At 40.9% G+C, this 15651-nt stretch overlaps 1 protein-coding gene across 1 annotated transcript in view; it reads right to left on the bottom strand.

Annotated features, from left to right (window-relative positions):
* LOC111872293 (rabphilin-3A) overlaps positions 1–15651 on the bottom strand; it is a 146258-nt gene that overhangs the window by 52715 nt on the left and 77892 nt on the right. Inside the window, exon 2 of the mRNA XM_023866014.2 lies at positions 4463–4613. Within this exon, the coding sequence (XP_023721782.1) occupies positions 4463–4536 (74 nt within the window). The 5' untranslated portion in view covers positions 4537–4613. The remainder of the gene's footprint in view (positions 1–4462; positions 4614–15651) is intronic.

Genomic DNA, 15651 nt, shown 5'->3' with positions numbered 1-15651 from the left:
GACCAACTTTCACGCTCATACAGAAACAATGGAAAATGTTTAATTCTGAATATTATAATTTTTACGTTTTTAGACAGCAGATGAGAAGACAGAACCTTTATTCTGGACTGAATGGTAGCAAGCATTGTCCGAATTCAATCTCCTCTTAATTTTCTCCTGAATAAAATATTTGTTTTCCTCGTTGCGAAATATTTTATCTGTGCCATGTTTTATATGGATTTGTTAGCTATCTTTATGTCGTGAATTTGCACTGTATTCTGGTGGCGAGACAGCAACATATACTTAGTTTTCTCTGTGTTTACTTCTAGACCAAGCTTAAAGCTTCTGTGTTTCCCTTTATGGTATCTTTGCTACCTCTCAGTACGTTCACATCAGCATAGACCAGCAGCTAATATGTCCCATTTAATTTCAGTCCCACCTGGTTTCCCTGGACCTTCTTAATGGCACATTCTGAAGCAAAGTTGAAAAGCAGTGACTTTAAAGCACCTCCTTGTTTTCGACCATTTTGAATAGGAAAATTATCGGACAAATATTTACCTATACGGACTTTATTACAGGTTTCATTTAAACATATTTTAATCAGGCTAACTACTTCCATGGGTACCTCAAACTCGATGAGAATATTGTCCAATACTCCCCTCATGAGTGAATCGCAGTCTTTCTTGAAGTCTATGAAAAGCTGATGTACTGTCTCACTGCACTACAGTTTTTTTTTTAATATCGCACGAACGCAAAAACTCTGATCAATATTTGATCTGTTAGTCACAGTGATGATCCCCAGTAATTTAGTCTGTATATGGACTTAACCTTGAGTGAAGGATATTGGAAAAAATTCTGCATAAAGTTGATAACAGTGATATCCCACGATTTATTAATACAGTCAGTTTTAACACCGTTCTTCTGAACTGGTGCAATAATAGACGCATTCCAATGATCAGGCAATTTTCTCTTACTCAAAATCGAATTAACGAGTTTATGGATCTCATGCCCTAATGTTTCACCTCCTGCTTGAATATGTTATGCCGGATTTTGATCACTACTTAACAATTGATACTTTTTCAACTTTGTAATAGCAATTTCAACCTCAAAAAGACTAGGCTCAGGTACTTACGGCTCGTCCATATGTATTGCTGTCTGCCTAAAATCACTACCCTATGCACATTCGATAAATGAAACAAGCATTTCTTCCAACTATACAAAATTTTGTGGGAATCTGCAAGCAAATCACCATTCTCATCCTGCACTAATTTATCTTAGGTTGGTAACCCCTCTTAAATTAATTTATTCTTCTATACAGGTCATTAATTTTCTTGTTCCTACTGTTCGCTGCAAGCTCATAAATTTTGTCTTTCAGATATTCCCACTTTTTATTCCCGAAATGCCTGCTGGCTTCGCATCTTATATTGTTCAGATTATCCCCATTTATTTCGTTTGGATCTTGTAAGCACTGCAGTTTGGCTTGTTTCCTTCGATCTAATAATTCTGAGAATCTTTCGTCGGACAATGGCTTATGCTTATTCAATTCATAATAACCTAGACTCTCTCTGGCTGATATTTTGATAGTCTCTCTAATAGTTTCACAAGCTTTATTAACATCCCACTCAGATTCCAAGTTTCCCAAAGCTGCGAACCTATTTGAGATTTCAACACGATACTGCTCTTTACACTCTACCCAGTCTAATTTCTTGAGATTGAACCTCTCAATATGAACTCTGCGCGTTGTTCGTCTACTTGAATGAATGAATGTATAAGGAGTGAGCCTTCTCAGCCCTTGCATCGCGACCTACAGTGGTCTATTGTGCTTTGTTCGTTTACTTACCGCCAGTCTCTCCCTAAATTTTGCCACAGCCAGACAGTGGTCAGTATCACAATCTGCTGTTTGGATAGCCGGACATCAAGTACACTTGAATGCCGTCTCCTATCTATCAAAATATGGCCAATTTGATTGTATTTCCATCAGATGTCCAAGTAAATTTATGGATGTTACGATGTGGGAACATTGTTTTTTGAAAATCAGATTTTTGGACGTGGCAAATTTACCAGCCTAATCCCATTATCATTATTATTTCGTGTAAACACTCTTTCCTATCTGTNCTCTAACCTCTTAACTGCTGACATGATTCTCTTAGGCACAAAAAAACACTGTACCTAATTCATGATTTTCATTCCCCTTTCACAGAAAAAATATATATTTTCGCCAGCTGGTTCGACGCCACCTCCGACCCATCTGACTTCCTGTACTCACACTAAATCTAACGTATATTTTNGTTCCTCGTAGAAGCTGTCCTTCATATCATCAGTTTTATCCTCTGTCTGGGCATGAACATTCAGAACAACCATATCACACCAGAAGCCTCTTATTATATGTACGACATCGTATCANCGCAACTGCTATTAGTGAACCTGCCCTATACATACTTCTAACATTCCAAGTACCGAATCTCATGTTCATTTTCTATGCTTAGGTCATTTATCCAAAGAATCCGCACAAGTCCGAGGCCCTTAGTGACACTTCATAACAAGCTTTCCCTCTCCCCCCACCGTGAGGAGTTGTTAGCCTCACGCCCAACCCCTACGATGGAGGGCCAGCTTTGTCCGCTGTCCGCGACTGCTTATTCAATATATTCGCAGCTACCCTCTATATCTGAAGGCCGTCTCCTCCATCCGCAACATGTGGATGCATCATGCCCTGATGACGAGTGATACACTTGACATGGAAGATGATAAGACAAAGAAATAAAACAGTCATTTGTATTAGCTTGTAAATTGATTAGATGCTTTTATTTTGTGTGTGCATATTTTGGAATTAAATTCTGTTCTAGGTATATTTTGTTGATATATATATATATTTGCGTTGCAATTCAATAATTCCTGCTTTACATTTATATATCCATTGATATTCATGGCCCTACTAACATCGGTGTTATAAAGAAAATAAAATTTACTACGTTCCCCTCACAAAATTTACTAATGCTTTCGAATCACACTGTCATATGACATATTGCAGCCTTCTCCGTGAGAAAACATATGTATGTAGTATAGAATCACCCGAATTTATGTGGCCACTTTGTGACATGCTCGAATCCAATTTTATGGAGTTGCAATAGCAGCCAAGAACTTCTTTGCAAGTCACATCGACACGAACTTCTGACCCATTAAACTTACCTATTTTATCCGCTCCGAGGTGTTTTTTCTTTTAAAGAGATTTTATAATGAAAGAAGAAACGATCTAAACCTGAATTCACTGTTGTAAACTCTGCTTTACGTTTGAAAATAATACAAAAAGATAAAGTTTAGGAGCTAAAAGGAGGAACAAGACAAATATGTACAGTAGCTTACCTAGCGATTTCTTTTTCCGAAAAAAGAAATAGCATATTAGACCCGCTTTATTAATAGATTCCTAAGATTTTAATGAAACTGTTTCAATTTTAGCAGTGAAACTGAGTGTGATGATGTGGTTAGATACTAAAAAATAACAACTCTGTAAGAATCTTAAAGGAATGCGCCATTAGCTATCAAATAAAATGGAGGTAATACCGAGATACAAATTTAATGATAAAATTTACCAAAACCAGTACACCAGACAGGCCAGTAGGCTGATCACACAATTTAGACAAATGTAGAGGAGGGGTTATATGTGATCTTTCATCCAGAATTTTTAAATCTGATTGTATTTATTTCTGTCTGTATAGACACAGTATATGTTATTTATCTACTATATATTTCAGCCTTTCGGCCATCATCAAGTATGCACATCCACTGTTGGCTGCATTGCTCACTCCTTCCTTCTGTCCATTGGTTGTAGGTGGATGTATACCTGATGACTGCCGAAAGGTCGAAACATATAGTTGATAATTAACTTGTACTGTATCGACACAGAAGTTGTGCTGATGGAAATAAATAAAACTGGAAACGCAAAACTACATGAAGTTGCGATACAATATTTAAAAAAAAATGGTTTGACCGGAGTTTTTGTTTATGGTTGAAGAGAAATACAAACGAGAATTCCATTCCTCCGGGCACCTGTCTCTTCAGCTACGAATCTATATAACAATTACATTTCTATGATAACCCTTGAAGGAACTGTTCATTCGTCTGTATTTTTACAGAGCAGAAGAACGAAAACTAAAAATAATTAAAACATTGCAAGTAACTGACTAGTTGCATTGTTTTTGATATGCTCGTACAGCAGGTACGGGAGTTGAGAAATGGATACCAAATTTTAGTCGAAAACTCTGAAGGACAGAGAACACTTGAGAGACAGAGAGGTAGAGTGGAGGACAATACTAAATGAGGCTTCAAGATACAGGCTGTTAAGGTGCGGAAGACATTCAATTGTCTCATTGTAGTGTCTTAGCAAGGGCTACTGAGAACCTTCCATGAAAAGGTACGACAGTTGTCAGTTTCTCAAGGAGGACTCCGCTTCATGGGTTAAATAAGTAGCATTCTTAATGTGACTTACTTTGCCCTCAGTGCTAACTGCCTGTCATTTGGACAGACCCAACGGTTTTTGGAGGAGTTGCCGAAATCCACCATGTTGACGGCCCTGCAGTCAGGTGAGCAGAATTCACCCGTCCACAGGTAACGAGCCTGTTCTCACCGCATTCCACGGCCTAGAAGCAAGCAAACAGAAGTGATCATTACTGCACACAAAGACTGAAACAGCAAGACTTAGAGGTATACACTTGTAGCTCCAGAAAGCAGTCCGCTGGGTTTCTGAAGGTTGCCATACTAAATAAGATATGGGGGGTAAATGGCTGGTATTGAATTAAGAATAAACACGAGGAAGAGTAAACTGGAGACGAAGAAGAAGCTAGAAGGAAGATTTTACCCCGACGCAGACATAAAAAGAAAAAGTCGTCCCTCAATCTACATGATCTACTCGTTCAAGTTAGTTTCATATTTTTACACTGAAACATCATACTAAAACAACATACAATTCGAAAAGCGCACAAGAGCAATTATGTACATATTTATAGCAGGCAATTTTGAAAACATGTAAAAAGAGAAAAATTGCCATTTTTATTGACTCATTCTTTTATTATTTAACGATGCTATTTCAACTGTGAAGCTACACAGTTTCGAATGGCATTGGAATATAAACAATAATAATGACAATGTAAAAACACTGAAAGGAATCGGCCATCAGCTGTTATGAAAAGAGAGACTTTTTTTAAAATGAAATGGAAACAAGAATTATTTTGAGGCACCCAGTTTTTTTTTTTTTCATTTGTTCCCACATAACAAAAGAGGAAAGAAGAGAAAATTATCTCGTTCAGTAAAGTGACGGTTTGCTTTGTGGAGCCATGTTGGCGATATGGCAAGCAAGCCTTTTGTTTCATTATTAAATGTCATGCAACTCTCATTAAAGCGTGGGTATTCTGTAGAACAAACCCAGTTGAGAACTTACAACAATTCCTTTTCATCTAATTTGTCTTTGTTGCATCATAAACTTACCGAGTTATGTCCTCATATGGATGCACACCCATATGGATGTAAGTAAATTTTTGTACGTATATACAAAAATTTTCACAGACTTTCCTATTTTTTTATCTTTATGCAGACATCAAATTACTTACTATGGAGGTTCTTACTTCTAGTCCCACTAAACATAGCTGATTCCGAAAATCTTGTAGACATCCAACCAGACAGAAATGCTCTGTCTTTTGTATAACCCAAAATTTCATCAAAATATTCACAAGAGCCCTCCAAATGACTATCGTCCACATCATACAGCCAAATAATTGAAGGTTCACTTTAATATTAGATCCCCACGTGCAAGGACAGTTTCCCAAGCGGTCTCTATCCTTCCGGTATTCACACTAAGGGATTTTAAGAACTTTTCGTGTGCTATATTCATAGACCATCTCATTTCTTTGATTTGATCGTCATAATAATATCTGACGAGGATTAAAAATGAAGCTGCATATTTCTTCCTCTTCAATTCGTATTTTTAGAATAGCTACGTCTACATATATTTGCGATTGGTTTGGAATGTAGAAAATAAGAAGCAACAAATAAATAAAAATTATAGTTGGAAAATATGGCGGGAGAAGGTAAGATAGTTTCAAAATGAATTGTAAAGTTGTCAGTTAAGGCAGGATGGAGCCTACTGTGGGTATTAGTTGCAATGCTGATAGACTTTTGAGATCCACAGAAACAAGCACCTCTTCTTGTCTGCTTAGGCAACACTTTGTAATTTTCGCCCTTCCTTTTTTCTTCTCTCCTTTCCGATCTTCAACTCACGACATCTCGCAATTAATAGACTGAAACTGAAATACAGGCGTGAGAAGATGCGCGAACTGGGAGCATATTCCATTTAAGCATACCTCTTTATGACGTGGCTTCCTTGTATCTGTGCTGTTGAATAGAGTAAATGAAGGTACAGGTTAGAGTATCCTGACGTACACAAGCCCACAGATCCTCAGCGCCATGCTGTGGTGATCATACTGAGGGGACCTTATTCATGCTTTTCTGTGTTCGTGTGATGCATCTAACACGTCAACCATTAATCACTACTCCACCGCTATCAAGAGCCTTCAAAGCGGGCCGCCTTCTCTACAGCAGAAGCACATTATTTGGGCGTTCTGAGAGAAGAGAAAGTGAATCCAGGCGTATGATGAGTGTATAATGTGCGTAAAAAGAATGGATAAATGGAGGAATGAATTCGGGTAAATATTTCCTTGTACATAACTAATTAAGCACTACGCCATGAAGGCGTATCAAGGGAGTGGATAAATACATCCATATTTTCTTGAGCTTGGCACTAGCTGGAGGTGAGTGGTCAGCTTCACACAACGGCAGCATTAACCCCGGGGAAAGAACTGCCGGTACCCATTGGATAAGAGGCTGGGTGAGCCCCACAGTCGGGTTGGACGAAGTGGAGAAGAGAAAATTCTTGACCCCAACGGTTCTCGAAATCCGACCCCTCAGTTGTCCAGCCCGCAGCCAGTCGTTATACCGGCTCTGCTATTGCAGCTCTCCGGATGAATAAATTAAGCATGAGATAAATTATGAATAAATCTAATACCTGAAATATTAATTCGAAACAAACTACATGTTAAGAGATTTTCCTCGTAGTATTTTAATAACAGATGCCGGTCACAGTAGTCGAGCTATCTAAGGCATCCAGTGTCTTCGCTCGCTCGGAAAAGGAGGTCGTGGGTTCTAATCCTACTCAGGGCATGGATGGTTAGGTTTTATGCGTGCGTGTGTGTGTGTGTGTGTGTGTGCACGCGTTTTTCTGTGTTTGTGTACAGGTAGAGGCATTGTGACGAGCTGATCACCCGCCCAAGGAGTGCTACAGAGAGTCTAAGATCTAGTAAACCGAAGTGAAAACGGAGAGTTTCATGGAGGTAGGCCAAGGCCCAAATTGGGGCTGAAGCGCCAAGGAAAGAAAAAAAAAATGAATAACAAATTAAATCCATAAGGAAAAGGACGATGTATTTTGCCAGTTAAGAAAATAATACACCTTTTAACTGATGTTACAGATATAGTTTCAGTAGTCATGATATTTAATAACCTTTTAAATATGGTTCACGTTTAGTCACGTAATAAAAACCATACAATTTCAAGCAATAAACTCGTAATTAAATATTAGGAGGAAATTAAATTCTAAAGGAATATTAATTTAATGAATCAGATAAAAAGGTTGATTGGACTCATTTTCTGTAAGCTCCAACGAAGAGATTAGGTTAATAGTTTTAATTCGAAACTGAGTAATTCACATCTAACTTTCTTTATCGAAAGGTTAATGGAATTGGTAATGAAATTACTTCTCAAAGACAAAACGAGATAGAAAGCCTAGACATTATTGTATTTAAACAGAGACAAGGTTTCGAAATGGCCGGTTTTAGGAAGAATGACAAAAGAAGAATTTAAAATACCAACATGAGATTTCTCAGAAAGCTGCTGGGAATAAAGAAACGACGGATTAATAAATATAATAATAAGTAGGCTTTAAAGACATAAAAAATTATCAGGTTAACGCAAAGGGAATGCACAAGTCAGGGTAGTCAAAAACATAGAGATATGTTCCTAAAAGAAAGCCACATTTAGGAACAGACGAAAAGACTATATAAACCAGTCAAAACAACAGACATAAAACGTGAACTGCTATTAAAGCAATCTTGACCGTGTGAATTTATGGAGAGGTGACACTTTTTTACGGGTTGCATAGATTATATTCCAATAATTTTAATAACTCTTAAAACTAATTCTTAAATAGCATAAACTGGAATAATCTATCATAGAACAGGATGTATCAGAACTGAATAAAAACATGTGAAGACGATGTTCATACAGAAGCAAGACAGTTAGCTCTTTGTGGTACAAACCTCCCTACTAATGCAACAAAGGAAATTGCTTTCATGGAACTTCTCTTGCTTTGAGACTAGCTGTGATTTTAGTAAATTGACATTCGTATTGTTAACATATATGCAGTGAGTTTTAATGTAAAATCTATTAGAAACTATTATGCTTTTGTATTGAAAAACATGGCTGAATTTCAATTTACATTCTAAGTTCAATAGACCTGTCACGCGGCTGTGTATAGATGATGGATGGAAAAAGAAACGCGATGTACTGAATACAGCGGCGAGCAAATAAATTACAAATTCGGTACAGTCTCTTCCGCCGGTGAATAAGTTTTCAGAGATATCGAGGGCAGAGTTACGTATTTAAACTCTTCAATAAATTATACTTCTTTTTTTTTCCGTTCGCGAAAAGAAGAAACAATGTGAAGAATGATAAACGTTGTATTCGGGCTTCATGTAGAATAAAATCCGTCTAAATCAGTGTTTCTCAACCGCCGGGCCCTGACATCAATTACACAGGGCCCTCGTCTTATAGGAAAAGGAATTTACCGGGCCGCGGTCTCACAAATNTCTAAATCAGTGTTTCTCAACCGCCGGGCCCTGACATCAATTACACCAGGCCGCGGTCTCACAAAGGTTGAGAACCACTGGTCTAAACCATCTTTGAGGGTACGTCATGCCTTACGTATGTAACCACATGGAAGAAAAGTCCTGTGCACTCAACTAGACACCCGGTTTCTTTTTTCAAATACTAATACTTAGAAAAGTGGGACTGCCTTATTTTCGGGTCCTTACCAATAAGGATGAGACGGTTGATTGTCAAGAGTTACTGTTGCTAATTCTAATCATATTTGTGAAAATTACTCACTCACTCATGGAGCTGGACCCATCTTGAGAAGATACCAATTGTGCAGCTACTCCAAATTTCCCAGCATTTTATGGAACCAGAAGGTTCGTCACTGTGTTCACAAGAGTTCTCCACTGGTCCCTATCCTAAGCCAGATCAATCCAATTCATACCATCATTATATCTCTCTAAGATCCATTTTAATATTGTCCACCCACCTACGTCTTGGTCACCCTAATGGTCTCTTTCCTTCTAGCTTTCCCACCAATATTCTATATGCATTCCTCTTCTCCCCCATTCGCACTACATGCCCTGTCCATCTCATCATCCTTGATCTGATCATTATAATTACAGTTGGAGAAGAGTACAAATTATGAAGCTCCTCATTATGCAGTTTTCTCCAACCTCCTGTCACTTCATCTCTTTTCGATCCAAATATTCTCCTGAACACCCTGTGCTCAAACACCCTCAGTCTACGTTCGTCCCTTAATGTCAGAGACCAAATTTCACAACCATACAGAAGCACAGGCAAAATTATAGATTTGTGAAAATACCTAGAATTATATTTAAAATATTAAACTTTGAATTGATTATATCTTAACAGCACAGTTTTTACTTATTTTTGCTTACAACCTTCAAAACTACATGATATATTTATTATTAAAAAATCTTATTTTCTCTGTGAACAAAATGTGCTCGCCTTATATTCAGGATTGCCTTGCATCCAGCCTTACACGTAGCAATCTAGCAAGTTTCTACTGATGTAACCATCTGCATCACTGTCACATGACAACGAAACCTGAAAGACGTATGCGGTACGGAATAGCATTTAATGAAGATCTCCAATACTAAAATCTCTTCAAGCTCCACTCAGGTGATGAAGTGTGCGAACGGACAAAAGACACGCCATTTCATACATTTGTTCAAAGTATATATAAAAATAGTTTAATTCTTATTGTTGGTATTCAGAGTGGTATGTATGAATGAATGTATAAGGGGTGGGCCTTCTCGGCCCTTGCACCACGACCTACAGTGGTCTATAATGCTTCCCCTTTTGATTATCCCCTAAGCAATCCTGCGCCTCGAATGAAGCGCAGGATTTTGTACGTGGGGGCGTCGAAATAGTCACTTGGTTCCATAAAGTATTGACCCAAGTGACGTAATCTTAAATAAGCTAAGGCCTCACATTCACATGGGATATGTGTGGCTGTTTCGTTTTCTTCCTGACACCTCTCACAAATGGGACTATCACTTAGTCCCAGTTTGAAGAGGTGTCCTTTAAGGTGACAGTGTCCCACCACCAAATTCAAGGTGGTAACGAAGGCCACGACCCACTAAGGCGTACTATCCTATATTAATACTGTAAATATTATCCCCTTGATCTCAGGGGATAAGCTGTGGTTGTTGGGGTTAACACCCCACCGCATGAGCCACTTCATGCCGGGAACTCTGCACATGCGATTTCATCCCTCACGGCTACGTTTAAGAACACGCACAAATACACACGTCACAGTGTAAAGGAGAATGAAAAGCAAAGCCGAATTCCTGTGAAAGGGGAAGAATGAGATACCCTTCCAGCTGCACGACTCATAGCCCTCACTGGTATATGGCAGAGGACACCTGGATTTTATCCTTTTAACTCTACAAGTGTCACCTTAATTCTTGCATTTCACAATTTTATGTTTTCAGAGATAGTCTTTATTATGAGTTAATATTGTTACGTGTAGGGGCATACTGAGGAAAACATTTTGACTGAAGAGAAATGACGTGACAGAAGATTGGAGAAAACTGCATAATGAGGAGCTTCATAACTTGTACTCTTCTCCAAGTATAATTAGAATGATCAAGTCAAGGAGGATGAAATTGGCAGGGTATGTAGCATGAAAGGGGGTAGAAGGTGGATGCATATAGAATATTGGTGGGAAAGTCAGAAGGAAAGAGACCACTGCGATGACCAAGACATAGGTGGGTGGATAATATTAAAATGGATCTTAGAGAGATAGGATGGAATGGATTGGATTGAACTGATCTAGTTCAGGACAGGGACCAGTGGAGGGCTGTTATGAACACGGTAATAAACCTTCAGGTTCCATGAAATGCTGGGAAATTTTTGAGAAGCTGCACAATTGGCAGCTTCTCTAGAAGGGCTCAGCTCCATGAATGAGTGAGTGAGTGGGGGGTGTGCGTGACTTATAAGATGGATTTTGGATTGGATGATAGGACTACAGGTAATACAGCGCTACCGCTATTCTGAACACTTTATAGTTCACCGTTGCACAAGCACTAGGGTTCTCAGTCTTCACTAGTCGTATCCTGTCAACGGATTCATAACAGTTTCACTGTCACGTCAAATCACATATGAAGTCTTCATTCCACAGCCCAGATTCTTTCTTGCCATTTTTCTGTAACTGCCAACTCCGGAGACTCCCTCAATTCTCTGCTGCCACTGCCAGCTCGGGAACTCAACTCAGTTCTAATTCTACGTAAGATCCTCGTTTTATAGCTTCAGGCTGTCCCAACAGAAAACACCACTTCCTCTATTGTTGTGTGTCTGTGTGTGCGCTTATTCTGTGTTTGTGTTGTTCTGCGTGTAGGTAGCGGCCTTGAGACGGGCTGATCCCCCGTCCAAGGAGTCCTACCGTCTGTGTAAAAATAATTACGAAGCTGAAGAAGAGCCCAGGGCCCAAAAAAGGGCTGTAGAGTCGCTGATGAATGAATGAAATGACCTCTTTGAACAGAATTCTTCGGCCATAACGTTGCCCACTCAAGGCAGGACGTACCATCGAAGTTGTTTTAAACTAAGAACAGTTCGTTAAGTAGTTAGCTGGAGAGGTTCAGACTAAGTCCTTTGGTACAGCGGCCTCAAATGGACCTATTGTACCATTCCGTGATCACAGGTGAGTATGCAGCAACGGTAGATAGAGCAGAAGAACTAGGAAAGAAATTTGTGCCAGTTCCATTTTGTTCATCAAAAGAACCCACAGAAACAATCCTGGTATTGAACCCGGTCACCGCGATAAGGAATGACAACAAACCGACTGAACTGTGGGAAAGCACTGCTAACATTATTGAATATAAAACTTGCTCAGTCCTTCTTGTACACCCCTGTCTATTTTTCGCACTGCTGCTGCTTGTCCAATATTTATTGATAGCACGGGACTTCTCCCACTGCAGACTTCCATTCGGTCGCACCTGACGCAACGAATCATTCGGCCCACACACGGATGAGCAGTAGTTCATATCGGATGAATGGCAGTACTCTCTTCATGTTACGGTGCTCTCTCAATCAAACTAGCCTGTACATCTGTCTCTCTTCAGCTTCCGGTAATCTCTTAACCAGCCAAGCCTAACACATCTGTGCTCTCCGCAGGTTCCGGGATCTCTTAATAAACCAAGCCTGACAAGTCTGTGCTCTCCGCAGGTTCCCGGATCTCTTAATAAACCAAGCCTGACAGGCCTTCGCTCTCCGCAGGTTCCGGGATCTCTGAATAATCCAAGCCTGAGAGGTCTGTGCTCTCCGCAGGGTCCGGGATCTCTGAATAAACCAAGCCTGAGAGGTCTGTGCTCTCCGCAGGTTCCGGGATCTCTGAATAAACCAAGCCTGACAGGTCTGTGCTCTCCGCAGGTTCCGGGATCTCTGAATAAACCAAGCCTGACAGGTCTGTGCTCTCCGCAGGTTCCGGGATCTCTGAATAAACCAAGCCTGACAGGTCTGTGCTCTCCGCAGGTTCCGGGATCTCTGAATAAACCAAGCCTGACAGGTCTGTGCTCTCCGCAGGTTCCGGGATCTCTGAATAAACCAAGCCTGACAGGTCTGTGCTCTCCGCAGGTTCCGGGATCTCTGAATAAACCAAGCCTGACAGGTCTGTGCTCTCCGCAGGTTCCGGGATCTCTGAATAAACCAAGCCTGACAGGTCTGTGCTCTCCGCAGGTTCCGGGATCTCTGAATAAACCAAGCCTGACAGGTCTGTGCTCTCCGCAGGTTCCGGGATCTCTGAATAAACCAAGCCTGACAGGTCTGTGCTCTCCGCAGGTTCCGGGATCTCTGAATAAACCAAGCCTGACAGGTCTGTGCTCTCCGCAGGTTCCGGGATCTCTGAATAAACCAAGCCTGACAGGTCTGTGCTCTCCGCAGGTTCCGGGATCTCTGAATAAACCAAGCCTGACAGGTCTGTGCTCTCCGCAGGTTCCGGGATCTCTGAATAAACCAAGCCTGACAGGTCTGTGCTCTCCGCAGGTTCCGGGATCTCTGAATAAACCAAGCCTGACAGGTCTGTGCTCTCCGCAGGTTCCGGGATCTCTGAATAAACCAAGCCTGACAGGTCTGTGCTCTCCGCAGGTTCCGGGATCTCTGAATAAACCAAGCCTGACAGGTCTGTGCTCTCCGCAGGTTCCGGGATCTCTGAATAAACCAAGCCTGACAGGTCTGTGCTCTCCGCAGGTTCCGGGATCTCTGAATAAACCAAGCCTGACAGGTCTGTGCTCTCCGCAGGTTCCGGGATCTCTGAATAAACCAAGCCTGACAGGTCTGTGCTCTCCGCAGGTTCCGGGATCTCTGAATAAACCAAGCCTGACAGGTCTGTGCTCTCCGCAGGTTCCGGGATCTCTGAATAAACCAAGCCTGACAGGTCTGTGCTCTCCGCAGGTTCCGGGATCTCTGAATAAACCAAGCCTGACAGGTCTGTGCTCTCCGCAGGTTCCGGGATCTCTGAATAAACCAAGCCTGACAGGTCTGTGCTCTCCGCAGGTTCCGGGATCTCTGAATAAACCAAGCCTGACAGGTCTGTGCTCTCCGCAGGTTCCGGGATCTCTGAATAAACCAAGCCTGACAGGTCTGTGCTCTCCGCAGGTTCCGGGATCTCTGAATAAACCAAGCCTGACAGGTCTGTGCTCTCCGCAGGTTCCGGGATCTCTGAATAAACCAAGCCTGACAGGTCTGTGCTCTCCGCAGGTTCCGGGATCTCTGAATAAACCAAGCCTGACAGGTCTGTGCTCTCCGCAGGTTCCGGGATCTCTGAATAAACCAAGCCTGACAGGTCTGTGCTCTCCGCAGGTTCCGGGATCTCTGAATAAACCAAGCCTGACAGGTCTGTGCTCTCCGCAGGTTCCGGGATCTCTGAATAAACCAAGCCTGACAGGTCTGTGCTCTCCGCAGGTTCCGGGATCTCTGAATAAACCAAGCCTGACAGGTCTGTGCTCTCCGCAGGTTCCGGGATCTCTGAATAAACCAAGCCTGACAGGTCTGTGCTCTCCGCAGGTTCCGGGATCTCTGAATAAACCAAGCCTGACAGGTCTGTGCTCTCCGCAGGTTCCGGGATCTCTTAATAAACCAAGCCTGAGAGGCCTGTGCTATCCGCAGGTTCCGGGTTCACCTAATAAACCAAGCCTGTTAGAATCCATTATTATTTGTCACGCAAACCTGTCATATACGTGGCAACATTTTCCTAAATTCTTACAGGTTTCAAGATAACCAAACAAAAGCAAATAATGCCCCAGAATTATTACGCTATGTATTACAAGATCTAACATTTTGTGACGATGGTAATTAGTACAAATATTATGTCTCTGGCGGTCATCCATCGTCATGTTCTTATCTAAAACACCATCCTGTTTATATTTCAAAACACATCGTTTCGGATAGTGGATTCTGTCTCCGTCTTCAGGAAAAATGTTGAGCCCACATATAGAGCTAGTCACTGCTTCCAGAGACAGAAGACAGAGGACAAGGTGAAGACAGACACAGAAAATATAAGAGGCTTAAACTTGGTGGTCAAACTTACGACCGTTCAAGTGACTAGGCTGCCGTTGTAGCATAAGATATGTAAGTTAGGCATGATCTGCTCTGTAAAGCCTGTAATGACAGAAGACTTGTGTGTAGTGCAAAAGGAAGAATTTTCAATAACATGTTATATGTGAAAAATATACACTTGGCGAAAGGCCAAGTGTATTCATGAGAGACAAACCTATCTTCTCGTCAGAGAGGACGTTACATTAAGGGCTTTTACCGTAAGAGTTCAGTTGGAAAAAAAAAATTCTGGACGTGGTCCTCAAGGGGCCTGACGCCAAGACGAACTGATTGGCGGTAAACCGCCAGTCTTAAAGTAACTTTGACTTTGATTTTTGGTCTTTAAAGTGTTAATTATAATTATATTCTTAAGTTTTGGATCACATCTTCAATTTGTGAAATTGAACTTAACATGCTACAACAATCGGCAGAATTTGTACAGGAAGCAATACAGCATTTCCGGCCGCATTTTCATAACCTAAAATTTATCAGAGAGACATGATCTTCCGTAACAGAATAGCAGTAATCTCTCTGTTGTAAGAGATCACGGACAGAATATAAACTTTCCGTCTAATATTAATTTCTACAAAATATGAGATTTCTTGAGAGTGCAAATTATCTTGATTTCACATTTAAATGAATTCAACCATCGCTTCAAAGAGCATAAAATTCCCATACGACGCATAACCAGTTATTGTCTGGATT

Source organism: Cryptotermes secundus, unplaced genomic scaffold (genome assembly GCF_002891405.2).
Source record: "Cryptotermes secundus unplaced genomic scaffold, Csec_1.0 scaffold44, whole genome shotgun sequence".
Classification (NCBI taxonomy): domain Eukaryota; kingdom Metazoa; phylum Arthropoda; class Insecta; order Blattodea; family Kalotermitidae; genus Cryptotermes; species Cryptotermes secundus.
The sequence above is the reverse complement of the archived record's forward strand: the minus strand, read 5'-3'. Positions and strand labels throughout refer to the sequence as shown.